Source organism: Glandiceps talaboti, chromosome 15 (genome assembly GCF_964340395.1).
Source record: "Glandiceps talaboti chromosome 15, keGlaTala1.1, whole genome shotgun sequence".
Taxonomy (NCBI): Eukaryota; Metazoa; Hemichordata; class Enteropneusta; family Spengelidae; genus Glandiceps; species Glandiceps talaboti.
In genome coordinates, this window is record NC_135563.1 from 22,979,251 (window position 1) to 23,001,932 (window position 22,682).

At 35.9% G+C, this 22,682-nt stretch overlaps 2 protein-coding genes across 2 annotated transcripts in view; one reads left to right on the top strand and one right to left on the bottom strand.

The window, feature by feature from the left end:
- The window catches only part of LOC144446362 (uncharacterized), a 33,486-nt gene extending 26,970 nt beyond the window's left edge, over positions 1–6,516 (bottom strand). Inside the window, exons 1-2 of the mRNA XM_078136108.1 lie at positions 4,470–6,516; positions 1,968–3,074 (exon numbers count right to left, since the gene is read on the bottom strand). Of these exons, the coding sequence (XP_077992234.1) occupies positions 1,968–3,074; positions 4,470–6,516 (3,154 nt within the window). The remainder of the gene's footprint in view (positions 1–1,967; positions 3,075–4,469) is intronic.
- Positions 6,517–12,980: 6,464 nt separating this feature from the next.
- LOC144446540 (DDRGK domain-containing protein 1-like) lies at positions 12,981–21,229 on the top strand. Its single transcript, XM_078136327.1, has 7 exons — positions 12,981–13,079; positions 13,914–14,072; positions 14,724–14,842; positions 15,572–15,673; positions 16,221–16,343; positions 17,391–17,486; positions 18,959–21,229. The coding sequence occupies exons 1-7, from the start codon at positions 12,986–12,988 to the stop codon at positions 19,175–19,177; spliced, it is 912 nt and encodes a 303-aa protein (XP_077992453.1). The 5' UTR covers positions 12,981–12,985; the 3' UTR covers positions 19,178–21,229.
- Positions 21,230–22,682: the final 1,453 nt, after the last annotated feature.

The following is a 22,682-nucleotide window of genomic DNA, read 5'->3' on the forward strand; positions in this document are numbered from 1 at the left end:
CAGCTTTTGGTTCCTAACAATACATGTACTTGGTTTAAATGTATTGAAAATTATATTTGAAAAGGTTTTCCTCTTTTGCAACCTTCTAAAACCTGCAGTGCACATGTATATTATCACAGTAGGGCATACAAGTACATAGTCCTTTTAGTAGTATTCAAGGTACAGGTACCACTATTGTACTTTTTCTTTAAATATAAAATTGTTAACCATAAATTTAGATCGGTTATTTGGTGAGTGGTTTTTTGTTTCCTGCATTTGACATACACAATTTTAAAACATATTGAAAAGGTACTATTTCATGGAAATTATGAGTATGAAAACCTTGTTGGTACCATATTTGAATATGAAAGGCTTTACATCTGGAACAATACTGTAATATTTAACAACAGACTTTAGCTTTCAAACTACATTTTTGTATATCCTTATATTTTTCACAAATTAGATGTAAATTGCAGGTGTCATACTCATTTTCTATATCTTTGTATATACTAGTATACAAGCGAGAAAAATGAGAGAGAGAAAAACTTATATCATAGGAGTTACCTGGAGAGAGCATATGGATGGCTCCAACATCAGAATCCCATGTGTTATCTTTACTCAAAACTAACAATCTGGAAATTCTGCTGACACTGCTCTTTTTATAAATAATTCACATTACCGGGCCTTGTTAAATAACACATATGCATATTATGCTTATTCCCCGGCCTGAATACATTATCAATATTAGCTTTTGTGATACATTTCCTACAAATGTGAGTCATGGATGACATAACTTTATTTCAATTATGTGAATTTGATTACACAGAGAGAACGAATTAATCTCATCAACACTTATAATAGTCTGTTTGCTGTATTTGTACTTGCTCACATAAAAATTGAATTATGTATTTAAATAGAAATAATATCTAAGAGTCACTCAGGCTTCACAACAAGGTTCCCTTCTAAGGCCTAATAAAAAAATTGTGTGGTTCCAATTATGCTAAATTTTAGAATAGGTAGGTAGGGTACAATGTAGGTAGATTTTTTAATTTATTTTATTATATTTTTTTTTCTGTGTGAGTGTCTAGTTCAGGTTTTCCATTGTTTTCCAAATGGTCTCTATGTTGTTTATTTCTTCCTATCAGATGTACAGCCATTACAGATTGGAAGAATAGTTTTATTTTGTCTTTTTAATTTTATGTCAGTTTCCACATCCACTATTTCTTGTGCGACTTCACAATTTTTGCAATCTTTATTATTTTTTTCTCAAAAAAAAGTTTAGGGTCAGCAGAGAAAAACTAGGTGGGGTTGGGTAACTGGAAGCAAACAAAATATTGTTTTAGGGCTAATCATTACATTATGGTACAACATAAGGAATATTGGTTATAATTTGATGAACTGACAAATTGCATCCTGGGTTACTCTGGATGCCAACATGGCTGACGGTCTCGACGTGGTCTCTAAAGTGAGATCTGAAAGATTTGATCAAGGATAGCACTAAACTAATCCTGGGTATGACCTGCATCATTATTTTAGGGGATTTGAAATTTTGTTCAAAAATTCTACACTTTGTTATCAACTCAAATTTTGATCGCCTACACTGAAATTCAAATGTACATTTGATTATTATTTGTATAAAAGAAATCCTGATGATGCTTGTTACAAGGTGCATCCCATTAACTATAATAATACATTTTATCTCTCAATAACTGATTCAAAGTACAGAGATGCTACCTGTGCTGTAATATTTATTCAGTTGGTGTTTTATATAAATAGATTCTGCATAACCCTATCTGACTATTATCTAATGTATTGTCTCACACCCAACTCTATTTAAGTACAGCTGACATGCTATTTTGCATTGCACATCTGAAAGGAGAATTATAGCACAGCTGCAACTGTCATAAATGTATCTATATTGTATATTAAAACTATGAAAACTATGAAAAACAGAGTGCAAATTTAACAAGCTTTAGAGAAAACAATACCTTTGTTGTTCACAGTGGATATCTCCTTTGTAGCATTCACATCTGTACCTTGGATAGATTTCTCAGTCTCCAGAATTACGCACATACCAGCATCTTTTGTTGCTAGCATATTACCTCCATCAATAGTCTCCATATCAATCTGTGAGTTGGTGTATTCAGTTGAGTTAGTCATCTCTTTATGTTTCTCACATTCCCTGCTGAAAACATCCTGTAAAGCCACATCATCCATAGTTTCGCTTTCCATCCTAACTACATCACACGTTTGTAGATTTTCTGTACACAGTCCTACTTCTCCTGTGTTGTTTTTGTCTACATCATTGTCTCCTCCAGGGAGTCTAATTTCATCTAAATCATTTAAGATTTCAGTCTCCATAGGAAAGAAGTCTTCATCCAGTGTGGCTGTATTCTCCTCAGATTCATTACAAATGGTACTTTTATCTCCACTCATATCAACTGTATCCTCATTAATCCGCTTTGGTAGAAGAATTTCTTTCAACCTGGCAAAGTTAATCCTAGGGGATGTTGCAATAGGTTTCTTTTTGTCTCTGCTCTTTAAGTCTTTGCTTTCACTAGAGCTAGGTCTATCGTCAGCTGGTGAGTTAGTAGTACTATCACATGATGTGGTCAATTCCTGAAACAAACTGATCACTCCAAACTGTGATGATTTTTGGTCTGTGCTGTCAACACTTTCCTGATCTGATGCAACCTTTGACCCAGACTTGTCACCTACCTCATCATGTTGTATGCACAAATCATCTCCTACAAGAGATATCTTGTCCAATGTAATTTTCTCTTTTATTGGTAATGCTTGAATGCTTGCCTGGAGCATCTTTCTGTTTTTCTCTGATATTTGTAAATTCAAATGTTTTATATTTGCCCCTGAATTTTGAGATTTCCTACAATCCTTTGACGAGTCAACCTCAGTATGTGGTAATCCTCTAACTTTTCTTTTTGAGTCATGGCCATGTGACTTGATGACTCTGAGTTTGTCTCTTGCAAGTGGCGACATTCTGATCCTACTTTTCAAGTCTTGTTTAGTTGCAGTAGGTATCTTTAAATTGAGGTGTGCTTTGTTTCGTTTTGAGGATAGACTTGTAGATGGTAGATCTGTAATAGAAATACAGTCTCATTTAGTGTGTCAATGTACAACATAAGTCACACACCAATTTAGGTGAATGTTAGAAGTTAAGAAACTGATTTGGTGAGCTGAAAAGGATATTGGTTACAACACTTTGAATGGTACAGATGAATACCAAGACAGCAAACATTTGGGATACTTGCCAATAAGATTATATTACCCATGGGCCTTATACCTGAAAAATTGGTACCCCATCTAAATTGCAATGTATATTAAACAGTCCAGGGATTAACATTTTACATCACTGCCAGAAGCTCTAAAAAATCCCAAAGTTCCATTATAATCCCCAATATTTCCTGTCTTGTCCTTCAGACTGTTTTTTTTAGTGATTACAGATAGGTCAGTGGCAGTGTACATTTGTAAATCAACTTTGATGAAAACCATAAATCAGCACGTAATAAATGTACAACAGTCTCAATACAGATGTTTGACATTTGGATCTGAATATAATCCACCATTCTCATGACACCAGACAGATTAGTATCTGATCAAACATCCACACCGGAGACAAACACAGACATTGATTCTTTGTCACATATCTTCCTTTTTGTTATACTGTAGAAAGCAAATTTCAAAAGGCATCACAATAATTATATAGGAATATTCGCAGACAATTAAAGATCTGGCTAGCATAGTGCAAGATGTGAAAAAAACCAACTACAATGTAATAATCCTGCTTATTCTCCATTTCCATTGCAGATGAAAATCAGGTGTTATGCCTGTGATACTTACTACATATAATGGACTAGTGGTGTGCTGTACAATTAAGGGATGACTTCACAATGTCACACAAGCTCAATAAACAAACTTCATTTATTTAGGCCAAACCCCCCTCCCCCTATAGGAAAATTCACAAGTGCGACATCAACACATTTACATATGGTAAACCATGATGAAAACTGTATCTTTCACATCACTACAATCAATGCAATGTAAAAATATGATGAAAACTGTACCGGTCACATCACTACAAATCAATGCAATGTAAAAACATAACAGTAAACACATTAAAATACTACCAAAACAGTGCTGGCACTGTATATCACAGTTGCACTGAAGCCAGACCCCCTCCCTCCCTCCCTCCCTCCATGAACAAAGTTTGTCTATTGAGCTTGTGTGACATCATGCAATGTCCTTATTTTAAAGACAAGACACTTCAAAACCGAAACAACAAAGTGCTTGACATATGTTAGTTAGACAGTAAAGTTAACAATGAAAATGACACAACACCTGATGTGCAATACAAATCACATAGACAATTTTACGATGAAAACCACACGACATCTGATACTACATTAGTACATTAGATACTGAACAAGAATGTGGACAATATCACAATGAAATCACAGAACACCAGATCTTACCTTGGATGACAAAATTCATTTTTCGTTTTGTATTTTTGTGTGAATTTTTTGATGTTGCATCTCTCAGGTCTTGTGCAGTTTTTTCAAAATTTCTAAGCCAGTCAGGTGTAATTCTGACGGGAGAGATATTAGGCACTTTATTCAAAGCAACAACCGGCAAAGGACTAATCTTACCAGTCACTGCACTCGATACTGTTTTTTCTCTGCTACTAGTGTTCTTTTCTTTGCTTTGTTCAATATTGTGTTGTAACATCTTCTCTTTCACCACAACACCATGTGTCACATTCTTCCCTTTCACTATCACATCATCAGAATGTCTCCGTGGCTTTTCAGGTTTTGGTAAAGTGTTTTTTGCAGCAAGCTCCAACAATTCACTGTAGCTAGGCTGTTTTTTGTAATTCTGTTTTCGTTTCTCTGTGTCCGAGGGATGACGATGCTTCATGCGATGTTTACCAGGGGACGACATTTTCATATCTTTATCAAGAGACAGACATGAGAAGCCATCTTTCTTGCTGTGAAATGTGACCAGTGAGTGGCTGTCTCTACTTGCATATGTAGACTGTGGTCTAGTGCACTTTTGAGGTGTTTGATTACTTTCTGTTGTCTTTTTTGTGAAGTCATTCTCTTGCTCCATACTAGGTATCTCTATTTCTTCTGTATCACGGGCTTGAAAATCAAGATTATCCCAGCAATTGTAAAGATCCCAGCTGTCTGTTTTGATCAGTGTTGAATGATGGCTGTCTGTCTGGTCACACTCCATTGGCTGTTGATCATAACTTGTAAATGGTTTGTTGGCGACAGTCTGATCATTTACTGAAGATAACTGGCTATTTTGAGTGGCAAGTGAAACTGTTGGTCTGCTTTGAATGGTCACTGGAGATAACTGGCTATTTTGATTGGTAACTGGAAATGTTGGCCTATTTTGATTGGTTACTACAGATTGCTGAGTATTTTGATTTCCTACAAGCAATGATGAACTTTGATTGGCCACTGGAGATAGCTTAGTATTTTGAGAGGCTATGGGTAATAATGGCCTAATTGTTGAAGAAGGCTGATTGGCTACTGGGAATACATGGACTGGCCCACTTTGACTAGGTGCTGGTGTTGGCTTGTTGATGTGATTGGCTACTGGAAACACTGAACTGCTCTGACCATCTATTGGTGACAACTGGCTGTTTTGATTGGCTACTGGCAATGCTTGTCTACTTTGATTTGGTACTGAATAAGGCAGATTGTGTGATGGTAATAGTGGCCTAATCTGATTGGCCACAGGAGCAAGTTGGCTATTCTGATTGGGTGCTGGAAATAACTGGCTAAAAGCCTTGACTTCACCTGGGATACCAAGCTGTGACTTATCGTGCACTGTATGTCCATAAAGATGCTGGGAATTGTTGTCATTCACTGATTGCTCATTTTCAGCAGGTGAACATTTGTCATCAGGTATTGTGCATTCATTTAGTTGCCTTGTCTTATGAACATGATCCCTGCTAGTAACTAAAACAGGAATCACATTGCCATCAGATTTCATGGAAGCTTTATTGATAACTTCTCTGGATATACGAGTATCAATCAAATGAGGGGACGTCTCTACTCTAGAGTCATTCTCAATATCCATTCTAGTAGACTTCACCTCCCCTTCAACTGCAGCAGTAGAGAAATCATGCCATGATTCTGTTTGCTCAATAATTTCTACTTCTCTGGTATCTACCTGTACTCCTTTCCTATGCTGTAAGTCAGTACAATGTTGTTCTACTCTAGAATCTGCAGGCTTACTTGGACTAGCATTCTTCATAACATCTCTGATATTTCTCATTAATCCAGGAGATGTTGGCATGAGATAGCCAGGGCCTTTACTCCGAGGTGATCTATTCATTCCTTGTACATGAGACTTGGGAGTTAAATTGCGTTGGATTCCACCACGGATTTCTGTTTCAGGTGTGCTTGGACGTATTTGAGAATCAATAGCATCATCTTGATGGCTGTTTGTTGAAAAGAACTTGGTAATGCATTGATCCCTGTGAAGAACAAAATGACATACATTGTACATTTTAATATACATGTAAGTACACAAAAGTATACATTTTAATTTTTTTTTATCTATAATCAGAAAGTGCAACAAAACTATATTTGTCTACAATTTCAGGAAATAAACATGAAAACAATGACAATATCAACTGTTAGAACATTTCTGAATTTTAGGTTCGGTTGTACTAAATGCATAAAACACTGCATTTTGAGGTTTGGTTGTACTAAATGCATAAAAACACTGCATTTTCATGATGGGTAGAAAACATGCAGTGTTAAGTATTTGTCATCAAGTTAAGGAGATTAAGGCTTAGACAGACATAAACACTTACATTTCAAATTTGTATTTGCTGAGACAAAGTGAGTTAATATGAAAATACAATACACCCTAGCTCAGTAGCTGACTTTCATCATTGATATTCTGAGTTTCAACTTTCATCATCCGATACTCTGGTCACATCGTAGATATTATGTAGATTATTCTTTGAACCAGAACAGAGTCTAGAAAATATCCATGGCATCAAACCTCAAGTGGTGAAGAGATTTATTTATTTATTTATTTATTCAGGTAAACCAACGGGCATAAAGCCCATTTACAGGCACCTTTAAATACTTGTCACCCAAGAAGTCCAGTGAGGGCCATCCCTCATGGGTTCAGTGTTAATGCAGGAGGAAACCGGAGTACCCGGGGAAAACCTGCGTTGGTCGGTAGAGTCAAACTGAACGACACTCTTCTTACTTACAGCGTGGTAAATTTAATCGAACCCTGAATGGGGTTCGAACTCCGACCGCAGTGGTAAGAGGCAAGTGGTTTAACCACTTGGCCACCGACAACCCTAGATGATTTGATGCCACAGTAAGCATCTAGAGTAGACTATATGAAATAATGCATTAGCAATTTTAAGTTTCTGCACATACATGTGTGTACATCAGAAAGTTTTAATTCTTGTATTTGTCTAAGTTTGAGTACACATAGCAATCCTAGTTAGATTGCAAAGTGTGCCAAGATGAAAGACGGCCAAATACAATGAAGCTGATTTGACGTCCGACAGTACCACTTCCACATATCTATTTATTGTGACCAACAAAAACTTTATCCATAACTATTTTGTTGCTCTAAAGAAAATCCATCAAAAATCCATGACAAAAATGATTATATTTTAACATAACTAGCGTACTCTGTTGCTGGTCAGACAGCAATGATTGGTTATCATCTCATCAGTACATTGTATACAACAAATGATAAGGAGGCTCACTTTTACTTTTGTTTCTCATGACCCAACCGACCCTATACATGTATTTATTCAAACCAACAATTGATGACCTCAACAACACAGATTAGAAAAAATATCTACGTCATTGATGGTAAACTTATTGTTCATTGCTGAAATTTGGGACCTGTAATAAAGCAATCATTCATAGCAAACTTTAACTGTCATTTCTTAGTCATCAGGACTGTTACAAATACAATTATGAATTGAAAGGATCAGAAACATATACATATACACTTACTTTTTTTTTTAATTTTTAAAAATGTTTAACCAACCAACTGACTGACTCCTTTTACAAATGTTTTTTTCATCGTAACAATTGGTCTGTATTAGAACAATGATAACACAATGAATTACCTTCTGTGACTAAAGATATCCTATTCTGTTGGCATTCTTATGACTACACAAATTAAGCTTTTAAATGTTAAAGAAAACATCTACTCAGAGATTCAAAAACATTCTAGGAAGCAATTCCCAAATTTTCACTAACATCTCATCAGCATAGTCAGGAATATTAGGTTTGAGTTCACTTAATTGCAAGTGATGATTAGTTGTAATTAGTAATGTAAAATGCTGAAGTGTGTGTGTATTGGTACATACACGCGACAAAAGCCCACTGTACTACACCCCTGAGGGTGCTAATGAAACATCAACAAAAATTCAGGGGTGTTACGTTTGAGTTCACTTAATTGCAAGTGATGGTAAGTTGTAATTAGTAACGTCAAATGCTGATGTGTATGTATTGGCACATACATGTGACAAAAGCCCACTGTACTACATAGGGGCATGTAATATTTCATAGATTGTTGTTTTCCTGACTAAATATAACAACCTTTTGACTATATATTCCTACCTGTAAGGAAAAAACAGAAGGGAGAACATCGAGTCATAATCCTGTATAAACTCCTCTGTACGTCTTGCTATTTTGAATAATCAGCTCATTGCTGATTGGCTTTTCGAAACTATGCCTGTGTAAAGAAAGCCCCTGGAAACAATTACTACTTTATGGGCCACCAAAAGTGAAATCAATTCCAGTATACATAGATTGACAGTTTGACACAATAAAATTGCAGTTGTATTCAAATTTGTACAAGTACACTCGCCAGGAAGCTGTCGAGAACTTTTTGCGATCCATGGTTCCAGGTTTAGTGATGGGACGCACTTCTGAATTTGAAATGTAGTGGTCATCTGACATCATCAGCCAATGCCTCTTTCTCAGCCAATCAGCAGGGAAAATTTGACGGTTACGTCACTTGACTTGCCTTTGACATAGAGGATTTTATACAGCGCTCACTTATTGTAAAAGGTCCATTTCTCTCATTACAAAAGCATTTTTTGCCCCCAGTGATAGCGTATAACTTTATTTGGCATCTATTCTTCATGCAGGTGTGTTTTTGTAAAGCAAATATGCATGCTTTGTTCATATTTGAAAGGTTAACGAAGAAGATGTCTGCCCTTTTGTTTTTTCCTTACAGGTAGGAATATTTAGTCAAAAGGTTGTTACATTTTTGTATATTTAGTCAGGAAAACAACTATCTATGAAATATTACATACCTCTATGGCAACTATGCTGTACTACACCCCTGAGGGTGCTGACAGATGTCAGTGAACATTTAGGATTCACTTCAAGCATTTTTTTTAACTCTGTGAGTTGAAATTTCTATCAGCAACTATGAGCCCAGAGTCTATGAACAATTAACATTCATTCCAGAATTACACATTTCCTTGCAAATTGGGCAAGCAAACACAGCTGTTACAAGTTTATGGGTCCCTTTTCAGCTTAAAGGTAACTGTCTGATAGTGGTGCTGTATAAATCTAATTATGACATGACACTAAATAGAGCACCATATGTCTGGTAGTAAAAGTATTATTGTGCAATTTTACTATACAACTAGCATACATGTAGTTACATATGGTATATGTCAACTATTACAACAATTTACGTACTCGAAGTAGTATCCCCATTTCAAATTTCACCATATTTATTTATCTACATCATTCAGTACATACGCTATAATGAACACAAATATTTTTCCATTTTAGCAAAATGTAATTTTAGAATTAAATAGAGAAATACATATACAGTATCTACGATAGATGTGAATGTGTTCTGTTCATCTTGTTGTTCCATATGTTCTGGTTTCTGGTGCTTTATTTTCAATTTTATCTGTATCTAATTAGTGTATATGTAATGTATTTTCATCGCAATTATGCAAGAAACGATTTTATGGATGCACTGCCATCAATAGATAAATTTTAAAAAATAATGTCAGGAAATCAGAAATATCATGGATATGTCCTGTAGATGTTGAACAGACATATAATATACATTTATAAATAAATAAATAAATAGCAATTATTACATCATTCTAACCCAAAATTATAAAACAACAAATGTTGATTCCGCTAAAGTAATTAATAATTAACAGACTACAATATTATAACAACGTCCTCCCCACAATGAAAGATACAACACTTTTATATTCTATGCGGAGTTACACAAGTATGGTTCATAGGAAACAAGAATTTTCAGTGGTACATAGGTACTGCTGGTAGTTAAAAAGGTATAATCATTTGATTTCAAGCTAGGGAGTTCAGTTGAGGTCAGTGTGGCCAAGGCCCTCTAACTTCTAATGTCAGTCTTTTAGGAGCAATATCAAAATTTGATTATGATACCTATTGCTTGTTTTTTAATATATTTGACCTTGACTGGAGTAGGAAGATCAAGCTCAAAATGAATACCCAAAACCGAAAGCCCAACTTGGAAGTTCACTATAACAGCTAGCTAGTGCTAGGTGCCTGCAAGTGCAACAAACTTCCATTGTTTTCATTGTTTGGTCAAGGGAGGAAAGCAGGTAAAATGTACATGAGTTCCCCTTGAATATTATAGTAGAAACTATGGAAATATATGCAAATCGGCTAAAACACTAGTTTTGCATGATTTTTGAATGTTAGTTAGTTTGTAAACAGTGCTGAATGACTATGGCAGATCTTGACTTCTTGAGATCTTCTTGAGGATAAATGTTAGATTACATTATCACACTTTCTTGATGTCATGGCTTGTGTGTGTGTGTGTGTGTGTGTGTGTGTGTGTATTGCTGTTGTTATTGTTATTATTATTGTTAATGTTGTTGTTGTTGTTGTTGTTGTTGTTGTTTAACCCAAAAAAAATCCATGATATACAGTTTTACACTAAGATTCTTTCTGCATGCATTACATACATGAACTCCACACATTACCCAGGTGCCAAATAACGAAAAAAAAGTTGTATCAAATGCCAGAATTAAGTTCCTAAATGAAATCTTCATTTATGATGTACAAGTATCAAAATATATCAAATGAACAAGTATTGAAAGAATTATTACAGACCCAACATAGGTTCATTGCCAACAGTTTGTTTTAATCTATCACTACTACTAGGCTGTTTTACTCAATTATAACCATTTGTACTAGTTTATACATTAACATATTTATCATTATATTTAGTATTTGTTTTGTTGTATTTCTAAAGGTATGTTTAGTATGTGTTACAAGGTAACGTTAAATCACATTTATACCGTGTCTCAGCTGGCTGTGCTTGTTCAGGGCGCAAACAGGTGCATTTATTTTGACGTTAATTATTTAACAATTATGAATATATAAACTGCAGACGCTACTTTCGTGTACGTAGAGTCTATGTATTAAACAACCTAACGATTTAGATATGGGGAAACGAAACAAATTTGTTTGTGTACCGTGCATGTCGAAAACGTTATTTAAAAAAACACTATATTCATATGCGTGCGCCGATCACAGAGGTAAAAACATTACAAACACAACTCTAGCGAGCTACACATACCAGACTCCACAGACAGTCTACTAGCTAGCTATGTCAAGCAGTGTCAGTGCAGTGGCACTACACATCGACAACGTAAATAAAAAATTGGTTTATTAGCACCGCTCAAGAGGTGTCATGAAATACGATCACACCAGTTGTATTCTTAACGTCACATTACATTATACTTACAACATTTCACATACAATCATGAATTCTGATTTAAAAAATAAACATGTTATTGGTACTGACCCTTTTAACGCGCGAACTTTCTCCATGATGTCGTTCACACACCTCCCGCCATCAATGTTAAACACTTCCGGGTAAATTTACGCGCTCGGAACTACATTATGGTGACCATACTCGTCAGTACAAATGTTACTACAGTGGTCTTTTGATGAATGAAGACGATTTTGCAAATGCACTAAGAACTGAGCATGGTACATAAACCAAATATGACGCAATGTTGTGTTCAGGTATTATAATGCCGTTCCACGTCTTGGTGAAAAAAATGTAATATCAAATATCATTAAGGTTCTCATTCACTACGATATCCACCTCAAATTCATTCTCAAAAGGAGTTAGCTCGAAATCAGTATGTATGGCAAGATAAAATATCGTCAAAAACTTGAAGATCCTTGCACGTACCCACCAAGAGGCCGTGGCTCCATATTTCGCTGCTTCAGTAGAAATACATGTTAGTTATGGTTAGATACAATGAGATAGATTCCAACATGTACCCGTATTTCTTGAATATTTTCTAGATTTAGACAATCACTGTCACATTTACCAAATGCATTACAACCCCCTGACATCAGACTAGACATCAAACACGGAGTGTAAAAACACAAGATCTAAGGCCAGCGTATATATTTTTTTTAAAGATGAAAACTAAAATGTAATAACATCATGTAATGTATGACAAAATGTAGAACTGCTCTGTGACAGCAGTGTAAAGTGTAAATACATCACAGATTTACAGTTGAAAATCTACTCTCGTGGAAACATAATGTAATTGCACTAGTTCGATCAATGAGTGTGAAATGTTGGGGGAATGGGTCATCCTTTTTTAATAGCCATCCTATTGCTTTCCAAGGGAGGCGTCGGAAACATAATTTTGTCATGATATCTAAAAAATCCACCACCCCTCCTGAAGAACTGACCTGTCCCTTGTCTATAATATTTCATATATATATATCATTAATACACATTTTATTTGTATACTCGTTTATTCATTTTGTCTATTTACAACAACGACATCATTAATTACCACTCGCCAGATGTTGTTGATCTTATCTCAGTCGAGTTCATGAGCCCGCAATGATCTAACGAATATGGCTACGGATATATTTTACACTCTCAATCTAAAGCCTATATTGAGGTCGATAATGCAGAGTAATCAAACATGGCGGATGTTGATGTACTAACTTGGACTCTCGTAGCGGCTGCTGCATTTATAACAGCTGTTCTCTTCTTCGTCAGCAGATATCAAGATGACAGTAGGTTACATTCAGAACCTTTTTATATTTACGCGATTTCGTATTCAAATTTGGGCCTCATTTTACTATGGGAGCGGAATAAAGCTACCCATATAGTTCCAACTTACAATTTAAAACAGTGTCACTCAGTTCAGTAGACTATGGACGTGGACATGGACTATTTCAGTTCGTTCGTATGAGTTCGGATTGTAATTGTGTAGCGGCAATAATTGTAGCTTTGGTTTTATTTACAATATTTTTTTATATATTTTATTTTGTGTGACTCAACAGTGTTCGTTTTACTGTTTGTTTTCTTTGCAACGGTTCTAGCGGAGGAGCGAGAGCGACGTTGCGAAACCGCTACTGCATCTACTATGATTGTAGTAATAGTGCCACTGTTAGTTTTACGGTACTCTGGCAATCGGAACTCACAGTAACGTAAAACCGTGGAGGTATAAGCCTCCATGGTAAAACTGATAACGTGCCACAGTTAATGTACCTACCCCAGTAAATATATGGAGATTTGCTTACATGTATTTCCACCCCCAACTTGGAATCAATCATACCAGAGGCCCAGTCTCTTTGACACTTTACTAGATAGACCAAGATCTATAATTCAACACAGGCTATCTTATTGTCTCTCTAGATCATGATGATGACGATGAAGTTGATGACGATAAAGATAATGACGATGACAGCTCTCATATATTCACAACTAAACTTTATAAACATAAAACAATGCACGCAACATATGTGTTATTTTCCAACCAATCAGAGTGAACCTTATGAAAGTCTTCATGCCATACCAAAATATTAGAAAGTACATGTAATGTAGAAATCCTATTCTCTTCACAGCAAAGGAAAAAGAAAGAAAACCACGTAATCAAGCTGCAGCAGCAGGAGGTCGTCCTCAGCATGGTGGTCCAGTCGGTGCAAGAGCCAGGAGAGGAAGAACAGCACAAGCCAGGATGAGAAGACAAGCACATCAAGATGAAGATGATGAAGATGATAATTGTATGTTTACTTTGTACAATACAATAACAGATCCCCTGTTACTTGTTAGGACCAGTGTGGCATAATTGGGGTATTTGAAGTGTTCTGTGTGGCTGTAGTTTCAAAAGTGTACACATTGAAAATGCAGCAGAAAACAAAACAACCACAGATACAAATGTCCTGAGTACCTATACTGCCACTCTAATTACAAATTACAATGTACGTGCCAATGAGTTCTGTTATAACAATTTCTTCATGATCCCGTTACTCAGTATTTAAATAGTTGGCTGTATGTACATTTATCAATATAATTGCTTGAACCCAGTCCAAATTTTAAAGAATTTATGGACCATTACTGAAAAATATTTTGAATAAATCGTTATGTTGCAAGGGATGCTGAAAAGAGACTTGTATGTCTCTAGCTAAGCAGTGGGATGGACTCTGTTGATTACTCTGCTTGGCTGAGCCACTCATATATGTATTTATGACCACTTTACCTGTATTTTATCATTGAGCCACTCATACATTGAATGTATGACCACATGACCTGTATTTTGTAGTTCAGCCACTCATATGTTGCAATACTGATCATATCACCTACTCTTTCTGACTATGTCAATTATATCATAGAATACTTGACCTATGACCTCAACTATTGTCATTACTCTATAGATGATATGGATGAAGAGGGTGAAGTCTTAGATGATCCTACACTTCAAGACGGTAGCAAAATAGGCAAGAAGAAAATGAGGAAATTAGAGGAGAAAGCATACAAAAGAGAAATGAGAGAGGTATGAACCTTTACACTAATTGGGATAACACACACACACACACACACACATGCACACACACACACACACACACACATACATACATACATACATACATACATACACACACATACACACACATACATACATACATACACACATGCATAGATACATATATACTAGTACATGTATACATACATACATACATACATACATACATACATACATACATACATACATACATACATACATACATACATACATACATACATACATACATGCATACATACATACATACATACATCACATACGTACGTACGTACGTACGTACATACATGCATGCACGCACGCACACACAGACATACATACATACATACATACATACATACATACATACATACATACATACATACATACATCACACATCACTCATAAATATACATACAAAAATATATTGAGTTTGAATTAGATATGATACTGGTATGGTAGAAAGATTGTCAACATTGTTACAAGGAAATGGTAGTGATTCAGTTGATCTAGCTAATTCTACTACCATATTGAGAGTAATCCAATGCATTATGTACAGTATCACTCATGGAAGGGGGGCGTTTCCAGTTTGTGTATCTTTCTGTCCGGTAAATGTTAAATAGTGAAATAGCAGGTATGTTAGAGTATGGATATATACAATGTGTTGGACTTGTTTTAATTTAACAACATACATTAGTTTCACAAACATTTTTTTTGTTACAGAGAGACCAAGAAGAAAGAGAGGAGAGAAAAAGACGCCAAGAACAGATGGAAAAACAGAGGAAAAAAGATGACGAAAGGAGAGACCAAGAGGAGAAAGAAAGGGTATTGTTGACTTGAAAAGAAGTCTTTATACCTAACATATAGTACAAGTATTTATCACAGAACTAGAATTGGAGTCATAGTTTTCTCTTCATTCATAAGCAAATTCTTTAAAGTATTGACATTTGTTGATGACTTGAATACAAGATTCTCTGAGAGTGATTTAATTTGAAACCATTTAATGAAATACATGACTTGCCTGACTACCATACTTACCATCTGTAAACAAGGTATTGAATTCAATGTGACTACCATACTTACCATCTGTAAACAAAGTATTAAATTCAATGTGACTACCACACTTACCATCTGTAAACAAAGTATTAAATTCAATGTGACTACCACACTTACCATCTATAATTAAATTCAATGTGACTACCACACTTACCATCTGTAAACAAAGTATTAAATTCAATGTGACTACCACACTTACCATCTGTAAACAAAGTATTAAATTCAATGTGACTACCACACTTACCATCTGTAAACAAGGTATTAAATTCAGTGTGTGACTTACCTGTACATTTGTGTTATGTTGTTTGATTTGTAGGAAGAAGAAGAAAGAAAGATAAAAGAAGAAGAAGAAAGGCAAGAATATGAAGAGTATCTGAAGTTGAAAGAAAGTTTTGTGGTTGAAGATGAAGGCCATGAAAATATACTTACAGAATCAGAGGTAAGACAAACAGAATTGGAATGACAAAAGTGAATATATATTATAACTCCTGCAATATGTTGTACAAAATCTTTTTGAATATTTAACCTATGACCTACAGGCCACCGATTTGCTCAGCTTTTTGCTATTTGTCAGCCTCTAGTCACAGTTTCAGAAATATATCACATGTCTCTTTTGTTATCCTGTGATTGTGTGTAATTATTTTATGGCTATATGTGTATTATAATAATAATTTTTATAATAATAATTTATTCCCACGTACAAAAAATTTGATTACAGAACAGAACAAAATATCCTTATGTCTATACAATAAACGTGTTATTCAGGAAAAGGGGTGTGGAAGTAGTTGTTACACAACTAATCGAGTCCTCCCCTCACAAAACATGTGACACTCATCATATTCCTTTATTGTGCGATGAATAAAATAAATTTGTGAAGTTTGCATAAATTAATGTTAAAAGCCTCTTGAAGTGAAACGACTAAAACCTGTGTAACGGATTCAAATTAATTTCTGTATATTCCCTGCACAATATTGAAACACTAGAGACCCCTTCAGCTCTTCTAATCTGTAAATGGAAAATTATGTAAAAATGCACACAAATATCTCATGAAAGGAAAGATGATTAATAAAATCAGTTACAGTTCACCTTGGGAAATAAAATCGATGGAAAAAATGAAGTATATGGAGGGTTAGAGGTGTATTATCGAAGGGCATAGGAAAATCATAAACAATAATATAATGTAAATAATTAGCAATCATCTATTAGCCTTTATATGCTTTCTTTTGCCTCCTTTATACACTTATGCCTTTGATATTATTAGTTACATAAATTGATCACTGTTACAATTATCAGTAAGAATAATAATGGGTCTACTAGTTTTGCTGTAACTATGTTGATACATGTTTTGATGAGGCCAAAAATGAAATAATCAAACTAAGTTTCTAAGACACTGTCCCTGTTCTTTGTCAATCAGACAGAATGTATGTACATGTATTCCAATTATTAAATGCTATTTTGTTTTCATTTTATTTTTTGATGTTTACAGTCACAGTCTTTGCTTCAAGAGTTTATAGACCACATTAAAAAGAATAAAGTGGTGATTCTGGAAGAACTTGGTGCACACTTTAACCTGAGGACACAGGTAATGTACACATAATGAGATCATGAATAATGTAGTTCTGCATAGCAGCAATGTAGAATTTGTGCAGTCCTGCATAGCAGCAATGTAGAATTTGTGCAGTCCTGCATAGGAGCAATGTAGAATTTATGTAGTCCTGCATAGGAGCAATGTAGAATTTGTGTAGTCCTGCATAGCAGCAATGTAGAATTTGTGTAGTCCTGCATAGGAGCAATGTAGAATTTGTGCAGTCCTGCATAGGAGCAATGTAGAATTTATGTAGTCCTGCATAGGAGCAATGTAGAATTTGTGTAGTCCTGCATAGCAGCAATGTAGAATTTGTGTAGTCCTGCATAGGAGCAATGTAGAATTTATGTAGTCCTGCATAGCAGCAATGTAGAATTTATGTAGTCCTGCATAGCAGCAATGTAGAATTTATGTAGTCCTGCATAGGAGCAATGTAGAATTTGTGTAGTCCTGCATAGCAGCAATGTAGAATTTGTTCAGTCCTGCATAGCAGCAATTTAGAATTTGTGTAGTCCTGCATAGCAGCAATGTAGAATTTGTTCAGTCCTGCATAGGAGCAATGTAAAATTTGTGCAGTCCTGCATAGGAGCAATGTAGAATTTATGTAATCCTGCATAGCAGCAATGTAGAATTTATGTAGTCCTGCATAGCAGCAATGTAGAATTTATGTAGTCCTGCATAGCAGCAATGTAGAATATGTGCAGTCCTGCATAGCAGCAATGTAGAATTTGTGTAGTCCTGCATAGCAGCAATGTAGAATTTATGTAGTCCTGCATAGGAGCAATGTAGAATTTGTGTAGTCCTGAATAGGAGCAATGTAGATTTTGTGTAGTCCTGCATAGCAGCAATGTAGAATTTGTGTATTCCTGCATAGGAGCAATATAAAATTTGTGTAGTCCTGCATAGCAGCAATGTAGAATTTGTGTAGTCCTGAATAGGAGCAATGTAGGATTTGTGCAGTCCTGCATAGGAGCAATGTAGAATTTATGTAATCCTGCATAGCAGCAATGTAGAATTTATGTAGTCCTGCATAGCAGCAATGTAGAATTTATGTAGTCCTGCATAGCAGCAATGTAGAATATGTGCAGTCCTGCATAGCAGCAATGTAGAATTTGTGTAGTCCTGCATAGCAGCAATGTAGAATTTATGTAGTCCTGCATAGGAGCAATGTAGAATTTGTGTAGTCCTGAATAGGAGCAATGTAGATTTTGTGTAGTCCTGCATAGCAGCAATGTAGAATTTGTGTATTCCTGCATAGGAGCAATATAAAATTTGTGTAGTCCTGCATAGCAGCAATGTAGAATTTGTGTAGTCCTGAATAGGAGCAATGTAGGATTTGTGTAGTCCTGCATAGGAGCAATGTAGAATTTGTGTAGTCCTGCATAGCAGCAATGTAGAATTTGTGTAGTCCTGAATAGGAGCAATGTAGGATTTGTGTTCACTTCTAAATCCATACTTTACTTTTTCAGGAGGTCATTAATCGTGTTCAGGACCTCCAATCAGATGGAAAATTGACAGGTGTAATTGATGATAGAGGAAAATTTATCTATATCTCTCAAGAAGAAATGGATGCAGTGGCAAAGTTCATCAAACAACGAGGTCGTGTTTCGATAACAGAACTTGCAGAGCATAGTAATATGTTAATTAATCTACAACCTGACACTGTACCAGAACAAGTCACAGCATAATGTGTATTATTTAAAAGTCTCCCTAGGAGAGAATGTTTATGTATAGATTATAACATAGGGCCTCCATACTACAATGGTCTCCCTAGGTGAGAGAATGTTGATGTATAGATTATAGTGTAGAGACCTCCATGCTATAATGGTCTCCCTAGGTGAGAGAATGTTGATGTATAGATTATAGTGTAGAGACCTCCATACTACAATGGTCTCCATAGGAGAGAGAGAGAATGCTGATGTATAGATTATAGCATAGGGCCTCCATGCTACAATGGTCTCCCTAGGGGAGAGAATGTTGATGTATAGATTATAGTGTAGAGGCCTCCATACTACAATGGTCTCCATAGGAGAGAGAATGCTGATGTATTAGATTATAGCATAGAGGCCTCCATACTACAGTGGTCTCCCTAGGTGAGAGAATGCTGATGTATTAGATTATAGCATAGAGGCCTCCATACTACAAATGGTCTCCATAGGAGAGAGAGAGAATGTTGATGTATAGATTATAGTGTAGAGGCCTCCATACTACAGTGGTCTCCCTAGGTGAGAGAATGTTGATGTATAGATTATAGTGTAGAGACCTCCATACTATAATGGTCTCCCTCGGGGAGAGAATGTTGATGTATAGATTATAGTGTAAAGACCTCCATGCTACAATGGTCTCCCTAGGGAAGAGAATTTTGATGTATAGATTATAGTGTAGAGACCTCCATACTATAATGGTCTCCCTAGGTGAGAGAATGTTGATGTATAGATTATAGTGTAGAGACCGCCATGCTATAATGGTCTCCCTAGGAGAGAGAATGTTGATGTATAGATTATAGTGTAGAGACCTCCATGCTATAATGGTCTCCCTAGGTGAGAGAGAATGTTGATGTATAGATTATAGTGTAGAGACCTCCATGCTATAATGGTCTCCCTAGGGGAGAGAATGTTGATGTATAGATTATAGTGTAGAGAACTCCATGCTATAATGGTCTCCCTAGGGGATAGAATGTTGATGTATAGATTATAGTGTAGAGACCTCCATGCTATAATGGTCTCCCTAGGGGATAGAATGTTGATGTATAGATTATAGTGTAGAGAACTCCATGCTATAATGGTCTCCCTAGGAGAGAGAGAATGTTGATGTATAGATTATAGTGTAGAGACCTCCATGCTATAATGGTCTCCCTAGGGGAGAGAATGTTGATGTATAGATTATAGTGTAGAGACCTCCATGCTATAATGGTCTCCCTAGGAGAGAGAGAATGTTGATGTATAGATTATAGTGTAGAGACCTCCATGCTATAATGGTCTCCCTAGGGGAGAGAATGTTGATGTATAGATTATAGTGTAGAGACCTCCATGCTATAATGGTCTCCCTAGGAGAGAGAGAATGTTGATGTATAGATTATAGTGTAGAGACCTCCATGCTATAATGGTCTCCCTAGGGGAGAGAATGTTGATGTATAGATTATAGTGTAGAGACCTCCATGCTATAATGGTCTCCCTAGGGGAGAGAATGTTGATGTATAGATTATAGTGTAGAGACCTCCATGCTATAATGGTCTCCCTAGGAGAGAGAGAATGTTGATGTATAGATTATAGTGTAGAGACCTCCATGCTATAATGGTCTCCCTAGGGGGGAGAATGTTGATGTATAGTTTATAGTGTAGAGACCTCCATGCTATAATGGTCTCCCTAGGGGAGAGAATGTTGATGTATAGTTTATAGTGTAGAGACCTCCATGCTATAATGGTCTCCCTAGGGGAGAGAATGTTGATGTATAGTTTATAGTGTAGAGACCTCCATGCTATAATGGTCTCCCTAGGGGAGAGAATGTTGATGTATAGATTATAGTGTAGAGACCTCCATGCTATAATGGTCTCCCTAGGGGAGAGAATGTTGATGTATAAATTATAGTGTAGAGACCTCCATGCTATAATGGTACTTTGGTGGAGAATATTGATATAACATTCTTGAAAGAGTAAGAACACAGATTCAAGTGTCACATTGTTTTGTTATTTAATAAAAAAAGTTTTATGAACGTTTCTGTCTTTTATTGATATTTTCTTATTGATGCATGTTACTATGTACTTTCCTAGGTGCCTATTACATAATAAAAAAATATGGAATTATTGTAATCTATCCTACTGGACTTGTTATGTTTAGTGGTGACAGTTTGATGTCCAATCACAGACACTTCTTCAGGCTGACTAATGATATGGTAACAATTCAACTCTTTGTCATATGTCGCCAACCACCTGTTGCCACATTCAGGATAGAATATGAAACTGTTGTCACTTAAAACAACAGCTAGGACAGACTGTTATTATTTCACATTTATAACTTCCCAATGAGTGACCTGGATGATGATTTAGAACATTCATAAACATATAAAATAAATGCTGGAAATGGTGGGTGGTGGTGGGAGTATTTGATTGCATCTATGGTCCAGAAATAAGATGTTATCAAAATGTGATGAACTGACTAAAGTGAAGTGTATAGATAGTGAGTGATAATGAGGATATGCAACTTGCATCAAATCACAGCCCTGATTAGTAGATCTTGTCCTAAATATCAAAGGAGGTGGTAAGTCATGACCTGCACCATGGAAATCACCTATCTTTACATGTATTAGTCTGTAAGGTACGCCGTGATGGAGCGCCCTCAAACATCGGCCAACCCCTAATGTGTGAGAGGAGGCCGGTGAGGGCGAAACATCACGACGTATCTTACAGTCTTTACATGTATTAACAACATTTCAAAAACAATTCAGAAGAAAACAGCAGTCGTCAAGAATTAATCTTCCAGATACATTCTTAATTTATTACCACATTGACAGAAGTGAGACAACATCAGAAATATCTACCAAAAGTCTAGTATAAGAATAAATAAAGGAAACACTGATCACATACTACAGTACAAACAGCCTCTATGTAACATACTTCCTCCTGACACAACAAATGCCATAGTGAATTTTGATGCATTTGCTCATATAATTCTGAAGGGTTTTGAGCAGTTTGTGTCACAAGAAATGTCTGCTATAGCTTGGTTACTATAATTTGAAATATCATATCAAGTGTTTGGTAAGTGTGAACTTGCAATAGATACAAAATTCCTCCTACAGTTGGTACCTTGCTTTGGTTAATTCTTATCATGATAATTATCACTTCTAGAAATTACAGCAACCTGGTCATTTTTACTCTGAACCACCAAGTAATAAAAGCTTTACTACTGCTTTCCACCATCAGAAGAATCTAATGGTTTCGGTTCCATCCCAGGGGTGAACAAATCCACTGGTACTGGGTGCAGGACTAGCGATTTTTTGGGGCAGACCACACAAATTTTACCTTGTCTGGTTCATCGGACTAATACCTTACTGTTAATAACTATGTTAAAAAGTCATCTGAATATACAGATGCATAGGTAAGATTTAATGTTTCACATTAGCGGGACCTTGGACCACTAATTCTTTCAGCAGGACCACTGGATTTTTTAAGGCACTGGTCCGGGGACCACCAGTTCA